The sequence below is a fragment of the Rhodotorula paludigena genome, assembly GCF_050403205.1.
Source record: "Rhodotorula paludigena JCM10292 DNA, Rt_paludigena_JCM10292v1_ctg28, whole genome shotgun sequence".
NCBI classification, from domain to species: Eukaryota; Fungi; Basidiomycota; class Microbotryomycetes; order Sporidiobolales; family Sporidiobolaceae; genus Rhodotorula; species Rhodotorula paludigena.
This window is the reverse complement of record NW_027481430.1, coordinates 54,045-70,407: the sequence shown is the minus strand read 5'-3', so window position 1 is coordinate 70,407 and position 16,363 is coordinate 54,045. Positions and strand designations below refer to the sequence as shown.

The 16,363-nt window shown below is 63.1% G+C and overlaps 5 protein-coding genes across 5 annotated transcripts; 4 read left to right on the top strand and 1 right to left on the bottom strand.

The window, feature by feature from the left end:
* Nucleotides 1-49: 49 nt before the first annotated feature.
* On the bottom strand, nucleotides 50-7,417 carry JCM10292_006259 (uncharacterized protein; the record flags this gene model as incomplete). The annotated part of the gene is made up of 22 exons (XM_076649800.1): nucleotides 50-282; nucleotides 344-929; nucleotides 987-1,514; nucleotides 1,574-1,586; nucleotides 1,643-1,768; nucleotides 1,829-1,982; nucleotides 2,042-2,108; nucleotides 2,170-2,244; nucleotides 2,298-2,348; nucleotides 2,405-2,432; nucleotides 2,490-3,455; nucleotides 3,514-3,833; nucleotides 3,891-4,002; nucleotides 4,058-4,182; nucleotides 4,244-4,367; nucleotides 4,427-4,729; nucleotides 4,788-4,973; nucleotides 5,028-5,171; nucleotides 5,228-5,341; nucleotides 5,398-5,487; nucleotides 5,545-5,678; nucleotides 5,738-7,417. 22 exons carry the CDS (start codon nucleotides 7,415-7,417, stop codon nucleotides 50-52), a joined length of 6,159 nt encoding a protein of 2,052 aa, XP_076504615.1.
* Nucleotides 7,418-7,837: 420 nt separating this feature from the next.
* Nucleotides 7,838-8,951, top strand: JCM10292_006258 (uncharacterized protein; the record flags this gene model as incomplete). Its single annotated transcript, XM_076649799.1, has 7 exons — nucleotides 7,838-7,928; nucleotides 7,986-8,041; nucleotides 8,117-8,169; nucleotides 8,229-8,464; nucleotides 8,521-8,571; nucleotides 8,634-8,716; nucleotides 8,772-8,951. 7 exons carry the CDS (start codon nucleotides 7,838-7,840, stop codon nucleotides 8,949-8,951), a joined length of 750 nt encoding a protein of 249 aa, XP_076504614.1.
* A 216-nt stretch (nucleotides 8,952-9,167) lies between these two features.
* On the top strand, nucleotides 9,168-12,066 carry LEU1 (3-isopropylmalate dehydratase LEU1; the record flags this gene model as incomplete). The annotated part of the gene is made up of 8 exons (XM_076649798.1): nucleotides 9,168-9,170; nucleotides 9,468-9,494; nucleotides 9,559-9,619; nucleotides 9,678-9,786; nucleotides 9,847-9,897; nucleotides 9,954-10,053; nucleotides 10,111-11,660; nucleotides 11,721-12,066. The coding sequence occupies 8 exons, from the start codon at nucleotides 9,168-9,170 to the stop codon at nucleotides 12,064-12,066; spliced, it is 2,247 nt and encodes a 748-aa protein (XP_076504613.1).
* A 444-nt stretch (nucleotides 12,067-12,510) lies between these two features.
* Nucleotides 12,511-14,407, top strand: IVY1 (Ivy1p; the record flags this gene model as incomplete). Its single annotated transcript, XM_076649797.1, has 6 exons — nucleotides 12,511-12,669; nucleotides 12,777-12,983; nucleotides 13,043-13,207; nucleotides 13,281-13,418; nucleotides 13,478-14,317; nucleotides 14,375-14,407. 6 exons carry the CDS (start codon nucleotides 12,511-12,513, stop codon nucleotides 14,405-14,407), a joined length of 1,542 nt encoding a protein of 513 aa, XP_076504612.1.
* A 339-nt stretch (nucleotides 14,408-14,746) lies between these two features.
* Nucleotides 14,747-16,131, top strand: ATP7 (F1F0 ATP synthase subunit d; the record flags this gene model as incomplete). The annotated part of the gene is made up of 6 exons (XM_076649796.1): nucleotides 14,747-14,804; nucleotides 14,908-15,134; nucleotides 15,384-15,488; nucleotides 15,565-15,658; nucleotides 15,736-15,743; nucleotides 16,084-16,131. 6 exons carry the CDS (start codon nucleotides 14,747-14,749, stop codon nucleotides 16,129-16,131), a joined length of 540 nt encoding a protein of 179 aa, XP_076504611.1.
* Between the last annotated feature and the right edge of the window lie 232 nt (nucleotides 16,132-16,363).

Here is a 16,363-nt window from a genome sequence, read left to right as displayed (position 1 = left end):
AAGCTATGCTACAAGCGTTCTCCCACTAGATGCAAAGACCATTTCCTCCTCACTCACCCTCCGCGACGATGTTACCGTTCGCCTCGTCGTTGTCGGCCATGTGGACGTCGCCGACCGCTTCGTCGCTCTTGCCCTCCTCGAGCGGGCCCAGCTCCTCCTCGTCCGACTCGACTTCGGAGAGCAGACCTTCTGCGCGAAGACGCTCCTGCTCCTCGAGCGCGATCTCGCGAGCAATCTCGCGCCGGCTCGAGCAGTCGCAGACGTGCGGGAAGAAGCCGGGGTCTGCAAAAGCCAACAGCTGGTCAGGGTTGTCGAAGAGAGACACGTTCGAGTGCGTCTTTACTCTGATTGAGGTAGCTGAGCGCCTCGGCGCTCGCAAGACGCTTTGCCGTCTTGGCGTTGCCTGCCTCGACGCTGCCGATGACCATGTTGTGCGCGACGACTGAGCACCTCGTGAGGCGCTGGATGAGCTCGCCCGTCTTGTTGTCCATGCGCGGCTCGAGCATCGACGAGACGTGCGAAACGTCCTCGCACCCACTCGACTGCGCGTGCTCGAGCAGAACGCGGATCGCGTCGACCTTGAGGCTCGTCGGCGAGATCCACTTGGCGTAGAACGGGACGAGCATGTGATCGAAAGACTGCTGCGCCGCGGCCGGGTCGAAACAGCTGTCGAGATAGAGCGCGCCGAAGAGCGACTCGATGATGTCGGCGACGGCCTTGGGCGGATCGAGCGTGAGCCAGTAGGGCCTCAGCTGGCGTTGCTCCTGCTCGGCCTCCTTGGACTCCCTCTCGCGCGCCTGCTCGATGCGCTCGCGGTACAGGCGCATGTTGATAGCGAGTCCGTCGTGCTCGTGGATGAGGAACCGGTCGAGGTTGAGCTCGATCGCAAGAGCGGCGAGGGTCTCGTTCGATACGCAGCCGCCCTTGAGCTGTTCTTGCGAATACGTGAGCGGGAGAATCGGAGAGACAAGGCGGAGGAGACGTACCTCCGTAAGATGTCCCGCCGACAACTCGCCGCCCCAGCGCGCCCAGCAGTACTTGACGACGTGGAAGTCAAGGACCGAGTCGCCGAGCCACTCGCAGCGCTCGAAAGAGACAGCGTCGAGCTTCGAAGGGTGCGTGAACGCCTCGACGACGAGCTCAGCGTGCTTGAAGGAGTACCCGAGCGCCTTCTCGACGTCGACGAGGTCGCCCTCGATGAAGCTCGCTATCCCAGGCGGCCCGTACAAGCGCGCAAAATCGTCCCAGACAGTGATGTTCCCGAGCTCGAGCCCGAGTGACTTCGCCGCCTCGAGCGCGAAATCGAACGCCTTGTTGAGCCCGCCGTGCGCAAAGCCCGTCTCGATTGCCGCACCGAGAAGCGCTTCGACAGCATCGGCGATCGTCTTGTCACCGATGACGGCCGAAGACGGAGGAGCCGGGCCTGGGCTGAGCTGCGTGAAGTTGGGCGGGAGGAACTGCCGCGACGTGAAGGGCCGTGACACCAGGTAGGACGGCACATTGCAAGCCTTGCCCTAGCAAGTGAAGATGGTGTCAGCCGATGCCCGCCCTGGGGAACCTTCATGAAGCTGACCGCTTCGTAAAGGCTGCGAGGAACCACAGTCAATACGAGGACTGGAGCGAAAAGTCGATTGAAGCGGACCGGTGGTTGTTGATCTGCTCGAGACGCGCCCTATGCAGGATTCCCTCGTGCGTCGTGCGCTCATGGGAGACGTAGCAGTACGTGCTGGACATGTACTTGAGGAAGGCGTCTCCGAGGAGTTCGAGGCTGGGGAGACGGGATTCAGGTCTCAGCGGCGACTCCAAGCGCTTTTATGTTCTAACGCACCGGTTATAGTCGAGGCCGACACTCGCCGACGGGGTCATGAGCGCAGTGCGGACATGCTCCTCGTCAAGCTTACCGCCGAAGATCCGCTCGTTCAGCTCAACGATCAGGCAGCGCTGTTCGAGGTCGCTCATGATGGACGGGAGCATGTAGGCGGCTGTGCAAAGACGACGAGGGTGAGTCTGCTATAGCCATCCAGCTGGATTCAGCACGCACTGCGGAAGATCGAGGCTGGGAGGAAGTGCTTGAGGCAGGTCTGCGGGATGGCAAAGCGTTTGAGTTTCTGCAGGATCGCAATCGTCAGCACACAGCACCGCAACTAGGAAGCGCGGTCACGAGCTCACGTGAGTGAGCTTCTTCGCAGTCGGGGCGACATCGTTGCGCGGCGTGCGGGTCAAGTGCGTCGTGGTCTTCGGCATCTGAGCTCGCGCGCTGTCAGCTGGTGCCGTCGAACGCCTCTCAAACGACGCACTCGGCTGATCTCGAGAAGAGGCTGCTCCTTGACGACGTTGACCGCGTGGAACTGCACGTTTACCGTTCTAGTCAGCCTGCCTTTACGGAAGTAGCGGAGGAGCGTACGAAGTTGTCTGAGAACGAGAGGTAGTAGCTGCAAGGCGGTGTGGTCAGTGACGCTCGTTGAGAGGATTTGCGAGGGGGACCGCACTCCATCAGCGTGTCGAAGCCGGCGTCGCTCTGGCGGCCAGGCGGAAGCTTGTCGAAAGGGTGCAGGTCGTTGTGGACGCCCTCAAAGTTGTACCGGCACTGGTTTTTGGCGAGATCAACGACGACTGAGTCTTCGAGCTTGGAGAGGTCGCGCCAGTCGATGCGTTCCTCCTTGACGCGGGCCGCATGCTTCATGCCGGACCAGTCGATGTCGCTGAGGTCGATGCCGTTCTCCTTCAAGTGGACATCGTCCTTGAGCAGCGCGACGAAGTAAACGAGGTCGAGCTCCTGCATTCCCTCTTTGCCCTCGATTTCGACGCGAGCGACGCGGAGGATCTTGTTCAGGACGGCCTGCCAAAGCTGAAGCGAGTAGCCCGTGAGAACCTCGCGCTCCTCGTCGCCGATCTGAATGGCGCCGATAGCGGTCGCATGCACCTCGAGGGCTTCGCCGAGAACAAACATCGTCATGGGCGGGATGTTGGGGAGCGGGTTGCGTGTGAGGAGGACGATCGGGCGGTAGAGCTGGCCGCTGAAGGTCGTCTCGCCCTTGTCGCCCGAGTAGTGCAGGAGCGTGGCGAAGCAGGTGGTCTCGCAGTCGAACGGGTTGGTTGGCACGAAGCAGTCGGGCACCTTGCGCTCGTACTCGATCTGGCGCTTCTTCGACCCGATGGCCGCGCCCGTCACGACGTCAACGATCTCGTCAGGCGGGAGCGTGCGGGGCGGTAGGAAGTGCTCGTCGAGGCAGTCCACGGCGCGCAGGACCTTGCACGCTGTGTACGCCGCCTGCCGCTTGGCGAGCTTCGCACTCTCGCAAAGCGGGCCGGTGACGACGCGAACCTTTGACGAGCTCGGCAGGGTGATTGTGCACGAGAGCGAGCGGGCGCCGAATTCGTTGCGACCGTAGTCGTTGATCTCGTACTGCGGACGCGAGACGCTGAACTCGTCGGCCTTGGGGAGCGACGACGTGCTGCCGAGATTAGATTCAGCGGGCGGACGAGCTAGAGTGGCGCGCAAACATCACGCACTAGCGCTGAAGAAGGCTGAGCGAGAAGTGCGGGGTGAGCACAGCACCCGTCGATGGCTCCTCGAGGACGACGCTCTTCTCCTCGGCGCGGCCGAAGAAGTCCGTCTCATCGTCGAGTTCCGCCTCATCGCGGTCTCCGTTCAGGAGGTCGAACATGCCTTGATCGAGGCGAGCGATGCGGAGGAGCTTCTTCTTCTGCTCGAGATTGCCCTTCTCGATGAAGAGCAGGTAATGGCTTCCCGCAGCCCTCGCACGGCCGCGAGACTGGATGAACGACACGTGCGTGTCGTACAGGTCGAAGCGCACGACGAAGTTGCACGGCTGCCCCGTCGGAACAATGAGTGACGCTCGTCTCAGCCGAATGCGCGGCGCACGCACCTGGACATCGAGACCCTCCTCGACGACGCTCGTGGCGATGAGAAGATTCGTGCTCCCCTCGCCGAACCCGGTCAGGACGGAGGCTTGCTCGTGCCATGCCATGCGCGGACCGCTGGGAGGATGGCTTTGTCAGGGTGCTGCTGCGGTGGAAGAATGAAGTGACCTACAGCGAGTTGTTGGCGCCTGTGCCGTGCCCCGTTACGCAGTCGACGCGGATCCAAGCGAGGTCAGAGTCAAGCTTGACGAACTCCTTGATGATCTGAGCGATGAGCAGTGCGTCGAGACGGCGGTTCTACGGTTATTAAATCCGCGCGTCAGTGTCGCGCCCGCTCATTGCGCGCAGGCGGACTCACCACGAAGACGATGCCACAGAAGTCATTCGCTCCGATCTTGCACGCCTTGAGGATATCGAGCAGCTTCTGCAGCTTGGGCGAGAGGCGCTCGTACTCCAGCGATACCTTGTACTCTTCGACAGCCCTGCGTGTTGGCCCGTCAGTCCCTCTACATCGACGGTGCGGCCAGCGCGGAGCACGCACTCGAGCCAGTCGGGAAGTTCGAGGTTGAGCTCGTCCATCATCTTCTGCTCAAGCTCGCGCTTCATGCGCGCCTTCTCCTGCTTGTTCTCTTCCTTCCTCCGCTCGATGCGCGACTGGCGCTTCTCGTTCTCGCCAACTCCTTCGACATCCATGCGCATGCCGAGGAGCTCGCGCTCAACTTCGTCGGCCGGGTTGTCATCGGAAGCGGACGGCGAAGCGATGACGGGAAGGAACTTGTGCTTGTAACGCTCGAGGGCGAGGTGCCAGACGAGGTCGGACGCATCGGGCCCATACTCGACGAGCCTGAGCACCACGAGACTGTAAGCATCGCGCAAGGTGTCGAGGAAGCAAGGGCACGCACGCAGTCTCGGCACCAGCGAGGTGACGCTTGAAGGTGTCGTCCTGAACGACGACCTTGGAAACGACCAAGTCGAGCAGCTCGGTTCGGTCGTACTGCGGCGCTTTGCTGTACTCGACCTGCAGGAGCGTCGGCTTGGCGACCATGGCACGCAGCTCCGCCTGCGTCTCCGGCGGGGCCGTGACGAGTCTGCAAAGTCGAGGTCACGACCGATTCGGAATGGATGCAGGACGCTCTGCTCACTTGGCATCAAAGAGACGCTCGAGCTTGCGCGCCTCGTCCATGCCCTCGCTGCCTTCGAGCGGCGAAGCCGTGAGGCCCAGGATGCGCGGGCGCTTGTGAGCCGGGCTGCGGTGGTAGAAGTCGCGGAGGATGCTTGCGAAGGGGCTGTGCATCACGAGGTATCAGCTACGAGGTCGAATGCCACGTGACGAGAGGCGCACTGATTCGACTTGGCATGATGCGCCTCATCGAAAACGAGGAGCGCGATCTGATCCATTTTGAGGAAGCCGTGAGCCAGCGAGTCGAGAATGAGCTGAGCCGTGACTACGAGGCAACTACAACGCGCAGTACCGAGTTAGCGCTGCTTCCAAAGGAAGCGAAGCGGACGCACTCGTAGTTCTCGAAGTTGAACTTCCACTCGCTCGCGCTGCAGAGGTTGACGCCGAGCGCGCCGAAGAGCTTGCCAACCCGAAGTGATGTGCTGTGCGCCAGAATACTGTGAGCTCGACACCTCTGCGCAGCGGCGGGCGAGACGTACTTGTGCGCGAGGATGTTGGCCTGCTGGTGAACGAGCGGGACCGACTGTGTGAGGAAGAACTGCATGCGCTTGGGCTCGCCCGAAGCGATGCGCTGCGCCTCCACGACCGAGTGGATCCATTCGATGAGGAGAACCTGTGACGGAGCGGCGTCAAGTTCCGGGCAAGCAGAACATCGGCTCGACAACAGCGCACCGCGACGAGGGTCTTCCCGCTGCCGGTCGGCATAACTGTCACGACATTGCCCTCCTTCGCGCGCTCGAGCAGCGCCGACTGGTAGCTGAGCGGCATGAGCTTCTCGGCACGCGCCCTCGTCTCTGGCAGGATGTCGCATTTGCTCTTCATGCGGTCCTCGGCGCCGTCCTGCTCCTCGCCGACGTGGCCCTCCGTACCCTCGTCATCGAGCTTGCCGTCGACGGCGCGCCCGTTTCTCGGCCGCTTCGGCATCTTCGCATTCGCGATGTCCTCCCAGTCGTCGCTCTCCTCGTCCGAGAAGAAGTCGAAAAGCTGAGGCAGGCGCTTGAGCTTTTTCGACTTGCGCTTCTTGCCCGCGAGGACGCCGGCGGCCGAGCGGAGCGAGGGCTTCGGCTGCTTGCCGGCGGGAAGAGGAAGCGCCTTCGGCAAGGAGGCGAACGGGTTCGAAGCCGGCTGAGCTGTCACCGCTTCGGTATGGAGGACCATCTTGTCGTTCGGACTCGCCGACGCAGGCGCGACGAGCGCAATCGATGGTGACGGGGACGAAGGCGGCTGCGGCGGGAGGGCGACTGCTGGGCCCGTCGAGTGGGCAACGGGGTCACCGTGAGCCTCGTGCGGGAGCGAGCGAGTCAGAGCTGGCGTGATTATTGTCGGCTGGGCGACGGTGAAGGAAAAGGGGAATGCGGTCTTCGGCGTCTCGACTTTGTGTGCCGGCTGTGGAAACGTGAACGGCTTAGACGGCGGGAAAACCGGGAGGGTCGAGAACTGGGCGAGGGTCGGAGTATTGGTGTCGTGGGTGTGAGCGGACTTGTGCGCGTGCGGGGAGGGAGGAGTGGCCGCCTGGGCAGATTCGACGAGAAGGTCCGTTTCGTCGTCGTCCGCGTCCACCCACTCAGCGTCGGCCTGCTGCGCCTTCTCCTCTTCTGTCGGCTGCTCGAACATCTCGCCTCCAGCCACCTCGCCTTCAGCCGTCTCGCCCTCGTCGTCGACGTCCAGATCCATCATGAGGCGGCGGCGGAACTCGTCAGCCGCCGTCTTCTGGCGCTTGGTGCGCGTCTCGCGGTCATGCTGCTGCAGCACCTCGGCAGGCCTCGCTCCGAGCACGCTCGGAGGCGCAGCACCGAGGACCGAGGCGATGCTTGAGTTGAGCGCGTCGCTGCGAGAGCGCGTGAAGGCGATTTGGTCGCCCTGCTTGACGGCGGCATAACCCTCGGACGGCGTCGGAGCAGGCTTCTCGGCCTTCTTGTCCTTACGGTGCGCCCTGTCAAACGTGGCGCTCTGGCTCGGGAGGCCCTTCTTGCGCCCCTTCTTCGGACGATTCGTCTTCTTGTACGAAGCCGGCGCGCGGGTCGCGGCCGGTCCGGACGAGCCCGACGCGACAATGGTGCGTCCCCTGAAGCCCTCGTCGCCCTCGGGCACGGCGTTCTGGCGGTCGCGCTGCTTCTTGCGGCGCGCCTGCTTCTTCTCCAGCAGAGCCTCGTCCGAAATGGGCGCCGAGCGGCTCTGGGGCGTGGTGAGCGGGCGGGACTGCACGTTCGACTCCTTGGGCGGCACGGTGGACGGCGCAGAGAGCGGTGACTCGACAGGGACGCAGTGCTTGCCTGGCGGAGAAGCCGCGGAGGCCTTTGACGGGTCGCGAGGGGCGCGGGAGCCGCTCGCAGCGGGCCCAGGCGGTCCCATAGCTACTCAGCTGGTGTACACGAAGCGGAGCGAGCGCAGAGCGAGACGAAGCAGAGCAAGCGTGGAGCAGAGCCCTAAGCCGAGACGAGGCGACCGGAGTCCGAGCGACGAGCAGCGGGAACCGCGACGAGCATCTTTGCGCGGCCCAGCAGAGCACTGCAAGCTCTTGCACAGTCTCGTACGCACTCTCGACGCCACGCAGTGTTCTGCTCAAGGTCGACCCGCTTCGTCGGCCGGATCCTTCTGCCTCGCACCTTCGCTCACTCTTGCTGCTTTCGCTGTTTTGTTTGCTGCTTGAAAATGCCTCGGTAGCGTGGTCTCCGTGACCTACGGCCCGATGCTCGACTGACTTAATCTCGTGCTCTCATCAGGCTTCGCGCTCTCCTGATTGATCTGAGCGGCACACTGCACGTGGGAGATATGCCGACGCGAGACGCTGCTCGAGCAGTGCGAAGGCTACGGGAGGCTGGCGTGCTGCTGCGCTTCGTGAGCAACACGTCCAAGGAGTCGAGTTCGTATGGCTCTCTCGGTCCAGTCGCTCTCCCTTCTGACCACTGCACGCTTGCAGGATCTTCTCTGATCGGCAAGATGGAGAGTATGCAGCTCGACGTCCGTCAAGACGAGGTGAGCTTCAGTAGCGGCGCTTCGAGGCCAGCTGACGAGCGCCGTTCTAGCTCCCCACGCTAATCTGCACGGCAGCTATTCACGTCACTTTCAGCCGTTCGCGACCTCGTGGTCAAGCGCAGCCTGAGGTACGCAGCTACTTCGCTGTGAGGTGCGCCAGGAGTCATCCTGAGGATTGTGCTTGCAGGCCGCTCTACCTCCTGAGCTCGTCTGCGCGATCCGACTTTCCCGCGTCCTCACCTCCATTCAACAGCGTTGTCGTCGGTCTCGCACCGACCGCATTCGAGTATAACAAAATCAATGAAGCGTTCAGGCTGCTTGCTGGAGAAGAGGGTGAGGGCACGAAGGGCGAGGTTCCGCTCATCGTGACACACAAGGCGCGTGTCATTGGCGATAAGGACGGAAAACTCAGCATGGGACCCGGCAAGTGCACTCTCACGCATTGTGCAGGCGTACGACTCATCGTGGTTCTCCTGCAGGCCCGTTCATCACGGCGCTGGAGGAAGCCGCCGGCTGTCAGGCTGAGATCGGTTCGTCCGTTCCATCCCGACTCCCCCTTCACCTCTGTACTCACTTCAAGATTCATGCGCAGTGGGCAAACCGTCAGAGGCCTTTTTCCAGCTCGCCCTCGACTCGCTCGCGTCGCACGAGTTGAGGAACGACGAGATCGGCATGGTGCGCCCGTCTAGAAAGCGGCGCTGACCCGGTACTGACCATCGCTGTTCTACAGATTGGCGACGACGCGAACCAAGATGTTGGGTCGGCTGTTGCAGCCTTGGATTTCCGCCGATTCCTCGTGCAGACGGGCAAGTATCGCCCGGGTGACGAGGACAAGCTCGAGCACAAGCCGGAGTGGGTCGGCAGGGACTTTGCGGCGGCTGTAGACGCCATGCTAGCCGAAGCTGCATGAGAAGCGGTGCCGAGCGACGAGCGTGGAGCGAGAGAGAAGGCCGGAGGTAGCGGGCGGAAGACGCCGTTTGCCTTGATGCGCTTCACGCGGAGTCAACCCGTGCCGAACGATGATCGGCCAATGGCCGGTGGGCGTTACGAGCCGAACGACGGGGATTCTGGCCTCTCCCTCTTCTCGCTCTTCACCCCTCTGCATTGCTCGTGAACGGCTGTCAAGATGGTGCGTTAGTTCTGTCGACCTTGGCAGCGTCCGTCTGCACCCTCAGGAACAGCCGCACCACTTCCCGTCGCTACTTCGCCTCGCCGCCGACCGGACACATCTCGCCGCCTCCTTCTCGCCGATTTCAGCGAGCGCATGGCTGGCCCGTGTGCGCTCACAAGATCAGACGAGGCGGCCTTGCGCTGGCGGTTACCTTAGCCGGCGGGCATCGTGTGACGGACTTAGCGGCGGCCGAAGCAGCATGGAAAGATGCGCGCAGAAAGAGCGATCACGCTGACTTGTTGTGCGCTATTGCAGGCCGGCCCTAAGACTCTCTACGACAAGGTGCGCTACCCGATCACGCGCCCCCGCCCGCCTGTTCCGAGTGTTGACATCGCTGCTCCTCCAGGTCTTCGACAACCATGTTGTCCGCATGTCGGAGGACGGTACCGCTATCCTTTACATCGACCGTGTGTACTGCGCCACTCACGCTCACCGATGCGGCACTGACATTCCGCACTCTTGTAGGCCACATTGTCCACGAGGTTACCTCGCCTCAAGCTTTCGAGGGTCTCGCCAAGGCGGGCCGCAAGGTCCGCCGTCTCGACGGCACCCTTGCCACTGTCGACCACAACGTGTGCGCAAAGTCCCGATTGCTCGTATGTAAACGCCTGGCTAACTCCTGCCTCTCCCGCAGCCCCACTTCGAGCCGCAAGCAGTTCAAGAACTCTGCCTCGTTCATCCAGGAGTGCGCTGCTCGAGTCCTGAAGCAATTTCAGAGAAGCTGACCTCGGCTGTTTGCAGGGCCGACTCGCGTATTCAGGTCATGACGCTCGAGGAGAACGTCAAAAAGTTCGGCGTGTCGTTCTTCGGCATGACTGACCGTCGTCAGGGTATCGTCCACGTGAGCATTCGCAAGTCCGCACATGGTCTGCTCAGTACTGACATCGTCATCACACAGGTCATCGGCCCTGAGCAGGGCTTCACCCTTCCCGGCACGACCGTTGTCTGCGGTGACTCGCACACCTCGACTCACGGTGCCTTCGGTGCGCTCGCGTTCGGTATCGGCACGTCGGAGGTCGAGCACGTCCTCGCAACCCAGACCATCCTTCAGAGCAAGTCGAAGAACATGCGCGTCCAGATTGACGGCGACCTCGCTCCCGGCGTCACGTCGAAGGATGTCATGCTTCACGTTATCGGCGTGATTGGCACGGCGGGCGGCACGGGCTCGGTCATCGAGTTCTGCGGCACCGCGGTCGAGAAGATGTCGATGGAGGCACGCATGTCGATGGCCAACATGTCTATCGAGGGTGGTGCGCGCGCAGGCATGTTTGCGCCGGACCAGATTACCTTCGACTACATGAAGGGTCGCCCGCTCGCGCCCAAGGGCGCCGAGTGGGAGAAGGCGGTTGAGTTCTGGAAGTCGCTCAAGACGGACCCGGGCGCGCACTTCGACTCGACTGTCCTCATCAACGCGGCCGACATCCCGCCCACCGTCACTTGGGGCACCTCGCCCGAGGACACGGTCAGTATCACGGGCAGCGTGCCCGACCCGGAGAAGGCGCCGACGGAGGCGGCCAAGGCCAAGATCCAGCGCGCCCTGACCTACATGGGGCTCGAGCCGAACCAGAAGATCCAGGACATCAAGATTACCAACGTGTTCATCGGCTCCTGCACCAACTCGCGCATCGAGGACCTGCGCGCCGCCGCGGCGATCGCTCGCGGCCGCAAGGTCGCAGAGGGCGTCTACGCCATGGTCGTCCCCGGCTCGGGTCTTGTCAAGGAGCAGGCCGAGCAGGAGGGTCTCGACCGCATCCTCACCGAGGCCGGCTTCGACTGGCGCGAGGCCGGCTGCTCGATGTGCCTCGGCATGAACCCCGACATGCTCACGCCCGGGCAGCGCTGCGCCTCGACCTCGAACCGCAACTTCGAGGGTCGCCAGGGCCCGGGTGGTCGCACCCACCTCATGTCGCCCGCCATGGCCGCCGCTGCCGCCATCGCCGGCCACCTCGCCGACGCGCGCAAGTACCAGCAGGAGGACCGACCGGCTGCGCCCGTGCCGGCAGTCGAGATTGCTCCGGAGGACCCCGTCGTCTCGACCAAGCAGACGCCCGACGCTGCGGACGACGGTGTCGTCGAGTCGGCCGCTGCTCCGGAGATTGCCGCGCCCATCACGCAGGCGTCCGTTGGCATGCCCAAGTTCGAGGTCGTCAAGGGCACCGCCGCGCCTCTCGAGCGCGCCAACGTCGACACCGACCTCATCATCCCGGCACGCTTCCTCAAGACGATCAAGCGCACCGGTCTCGGCGTCTCGCTCTTCGCCTCGCTCCGCTACAACGACGACGGCTCGGAGAAGCCCGACTTCATCCTCAACCAGCCCGGCTACCGCAACAGCCAGATCCTCGTCGTCTCGGGCGGTAACTTCGGCTGCGGCTCGTCGCGCGAGCACGCGCCGTGGGCTCTCCTTGACTTCGGTATCCGCGCCGTCATTGCGTCCACTTTCGCCGACATGTGAGTCTGCGACGCTTGCGGACACCGTTCTCGCCGCTGACCTTTTCCGCAACTTTCCAGCTTCAACAACAACATGTACAAGAACGGCTCGCTCCCCGTCGTCCTTCCTGAAGAGCAGATTGCCGTCCTCATCGAGGACGCCAAGGCCGGCAAGGAGCTCGCGGTCGACCTCCCGAAGCAGGTCGTGCGCCGTGACAACGGCGAGGAGTTCCCCTTCGAGGTCGACGCGTTCCGGAAACACTGCCTCGTCAACGGCCTCGACGAGATCTCGCTCACGCTCGAGCACGAGGCTGAGATCCGCACGTACGAGCTCAAGCGCTCCGAGCTGTGGCCGTGGCTCGACGGTAAGCAGTACCGCGCGGGCAAGCTCGGCACGGCGGGCGTCAAGGAGTCGACGGAGTGGTGAGGGCTCCTTCGGTGCTGCCTTGTCCTTGCTGTCCCCATGGTCTCCATCCGTCTGTTGTTCGTCAGTCCACGAGTGCCCCGTATATCCCTGCAACGCCTCGAATCGCATTCCGCATCCTCAAACGTAGACGAGACAGTCATCTCCCGGCCTTCAGGGGAGACGGGCTCCTGTGCAGCCTTATTGCGACGCCTGCTGGCTTGTCACCGTCCGGACACTGGGATTCACGGGGTGCTGGCGATTTCAACTTCCCCCGCACGCTGAAAGACACGCCCCCCTCGTGCCGATCTACCCGTCGACCTCTCTCGATTGCCACGCAACGAGCTCGGCTGTGCTGTACAGAGCTCCAGGGACGTGTCGCTGCTGTCTGCTTCGGTCCCGCACCGCCCACTAGACAGGCGAACCTCCGTCCGCTCCACCCGTCGGCCCCGTCGTGTCCCGACTCGCATGGCTCCTTCGATCCGCTCATTCCGCGGCGCCAACCACCCGCCAAGCAGCTACAAGGATCCGCAGCTTTCCCCGACTTTGAGCGCGGCGTCGACGCGGGCTAGCCAGCTGGACTTTGGCGAAGTTGGCGGACCGAGAGTCGTCGTCACAAGGGCAGACGTGCGTCTTGCTCTAGCTTATGCTCTCCGTACGATACCGGCGCACCCTGGCCGAAGCTCTCGGGACCAGAGACGGCGTGCTGACCGGTCTCTCTCCCCACCTCGCAGCTCCGCGAATCCGTCGCGGCGTACGAGCAGCTCCTTGCGTGCGCCAAGGCATACCGCAACGCGTTACATGCTCTATCGGGCTCGGCAACGGCGCTGGCCGGTGCACTGGGCGAGTGTGCGCGTGTCAAGGGCGCGGGAGAGAGTGGAGAGGGGCTGCTCGCAGCGAGCGGGCTGCACTACATGGTCGCAAACTCGGGGCAGGTGCTTGTATGTTCATCTCTCTCCGTTTCCATCATACCAGGAGACTGATGGGCATCGAGCTGCAGAGCGACACGCTGTACCGTTCGTTCGAGGTTCCGCTCATGACGGCGTATGACTCGTACGTTGCCGACATTGCGGCACGGCACGCCGAGTACGAGGCGCTGCTCAAGGAGAAGACGGCCAAGATCCGCGAGACGGAGGCGGAGAACATGCGGCGAGGGAAGAAGAAGGTTGGTCAGGTTCACATCTTCGCGGCCATCTCTCCGGAACTTCGCGCCCCGGCTGACACTCCTGATCCCGCAGTCCCGTGACCTGAACCAGTTCCGCGCTGCGCTCAACAAGCTGCAGGAGCAGGTCGCCGAGGTCGAGGTCTGCAAACGGACGTACTACTCAGAAGTGCTCGAAAACGAGACGGATGTGTGGTCACTCATTGGCGGCAAGGTGGGCTCTGCGCTTCGACACACGCTTGACACACTTTGCTGATTTGCTAAAATGCGCAGGTCTCGCTGCTCGTGCGCTCAACGATGGACCTCGCCGACCGGCTCGCTTCGAAGGCAACGTCGGATCCCGTCATCGAGTCTATGCTGAACGAGCACCCCGATCCTTTCGACTCGTATCGCCTCGACCGCGACGAGGTCCGGGACGTCTTCACCGTGCTGCCGCCTATGAACCTAGGTGCCGGGCCATCCAGTGCGCCACTCAGCAAGACGGGAAGCATGATCGAAGCGGATAAGGAGGCAGCTCGGCCGCAGGAACACGACGACTACGCCGTGCTGACGCCAAAGCAGCTGTCCAAGGCGCCGGTCTCGGTGTCGGATGTTCTCGGGCTGAACAAGCAGGACGACGAAGACGCACTCACACCGCGGCGACGAGAGCAAGTACCCCGAGCGACCACGGACATGCAGGACGACGAGGCACCGAAGGGTGCAGCCTCACGATCTTCCCACCAACCGGGCCACGAGGTCTCGCACGTCGAGCCTGCACCCTCTTCTTCCACCGCTTCGTCCCCCAACGTCGCGCCAGCGGATTCCCCCGCCCTCGTCGACTCGCTCGCCAACTCGATCGCCTCGTCGGTCGACCCAGACACCTCGCTCGACGCGCCTTCGCTGACCGCTGAGCGGGCACCCTTCTCGACCGGTCCCTCCCCCTCTGCTTCTCCCGCACCGCATTCTTCCTCAATGCGTTCGTCACCGCGCAAGTCGAATGCGCGAAGACGTCTCTCGCGCGTGAGCGAGGCGCAGGACCCGGCGGACCCGATGGCAGGCGATTGGGGCGCTCCGGTGTACGGGCGCGCCCTTTCACCAGGAATTAACGGCGGCAGCGCTTACGACAGTGCCGAGGTGCGCCACTCCCGCGTCAAGTCAAGTTTGAGTGGCGCTGACGCCTTCGCTCGGCAGGATGAGCCCCAGAGCGGTTGGCAAGGCGCTTAAGCCACGGTGGATGTGCGGACCCTTGTTTACTGTACAGCCGTCCCTTGTCGTCATTTTTCGCCGTCCTTCCGTGTTGCAGTACCTTGTCGTGTCGATTCACCATCTAGTCGCACCGTTGAGCAGTAGAGACTTGGATGCGAGAGACCAACCACCAAGGAGGGTGTTTCTGCGGCAACCTCGCGCACCTGCTACAGACCTGGAAGATCTCTTTGATTGCATAGTACAGCCGGCCGAAGGACTTTAGAGTCGCCTCGTGCGGGTGTCGAGTGCTCGCGCTCGTGGTCGCCCCCTTTCACCATACTCCTCCCGCTCCTTCGCTCTCTGTCTCCACCGCTCGCCATGGCCGCCGCTGCTGTTGACTGGACGCGCATCACCTCCAAGCTCGGCCTCGGTCGCGGTCAGTCTCGCCCCGCTGCCGTCGTGTGTCGGGACGAGGGCCGACACCTCGTCTCCCCGTCCTCGCCCGCACGCACTCACGCCGCCGCTCCGAACGTCCGCAGAGACACTCGCCGAGCTCAACGCCTTCCGCCAGCGCGTCGCCACTGCCCGCACTGCCAACGCGGCCGTCAAGGAGCAGAAGACGTCGGTCGACTTTGAGCACTACCGCGCTGTCCTCAAGAACAAGGACATCGTTGCCGAGGGCGAGAAGCTCTTCAAGAGCTTCAAGGCCGTCGACTACGACCTCCAGGCCCAGCTCAAGGCCATCGCCGCCTTCGAGGCCAAGGCCGTGAGTCTCGCTCGTCTACTGCTGCACGCGCTCGGCGAGGGGTCTTTCAGTGTACGCGAGGTGCGGAGAGGCGGCTCAGCCGGCTGTGCGAGGTTTCAATAGCTCGCTCGCGGGCTCAAACGCGGACCGCCGGAGGCAGTGGGAGGTGCAGGCGGGAGCGGACGGTGGTGGACAGGACAGGCTCCGGCAGCGCCAACTCGCGTCCCGGAACGCTGAGCTGACATGCTTCGCCCTCCCTGCGCCGTACAGGTTGCCTCGGCGAAGGAGGCCGCGACCAAGGTCGAGTCGGAGCTCGGCAACCTCAACTCGACGCTCAAGAACATCCAGGACGCCCGTCCGTTCGCCCAGCTCACCGTGCGTCGTTGCGCTTCCTGTTGCCCGTCCTGGACGTTCCTGCAGACTGACGGATCGCCGTTCACCATGTGTCTAGCTCGACGACGTTGCGAAGGCGCGCCCCGAGATCACCAAGACCGTCGAGAACATGGTCTCGAAGGGCAAGTGGACCGTCCCGGGCTACACCGAGAGTGCGTCCACCCCTTCTGGCTCCTTTTTCGCCTGTCCTCGGGGTAGCGCTGACCGATCTATGGACACCGACCTGCAGAGTTCGGCGTACGTGATTTTACCATCTCCCGGAATAAGCGTCCGCGTGCTCCGTCCAATGCTGATCTTGCCTTGCCTGACTTTGCGGGACTTGCTGTCAACAGAACCTCAGTGAGTCGGACATTGCCGCCGCTAGCCGTGTTGCCGGATTGCTGACTCGCCTGCACTCTCCCTCTCTCACCATCAGGCGCGATCTAAGCGAGACGAACGGTTGTTGTGGCGTAGAGCTGGTGCGGGTTACATTGCAAAAAGCAGTCGTCTGTCTGGCTGTCTCGCCGGTGCTGTTCACGGGAGCAAGCTGATGTTGGGATGGCTGAAGCGCAGTCCTGCGGAGAGGCCGGACCTGCAGCCCCCTGCAGCGCGCCGCAAGCTGAGCAAATTCGGGTTCATTTGGTGATGTGGACGGAACGGCTGCTCCGTCTGGACCCTTGGTTTCGTAAGACGTATTGCGTAGCCCCATGGCAAGCCTCCGATCGAGGAGGCCGAAGGCCGCACACGCGTCGCGCCCTCCGTCCGAATCGTCGCCGCTCCGTGCGCATCGCCAAGGCACCCCGAACTTGCTCAAAGTCTCTCTCTCCTTCGTCCTCGACATCGTCAACAGTCCCGCCAGTCCGACGCACACTTGCTGA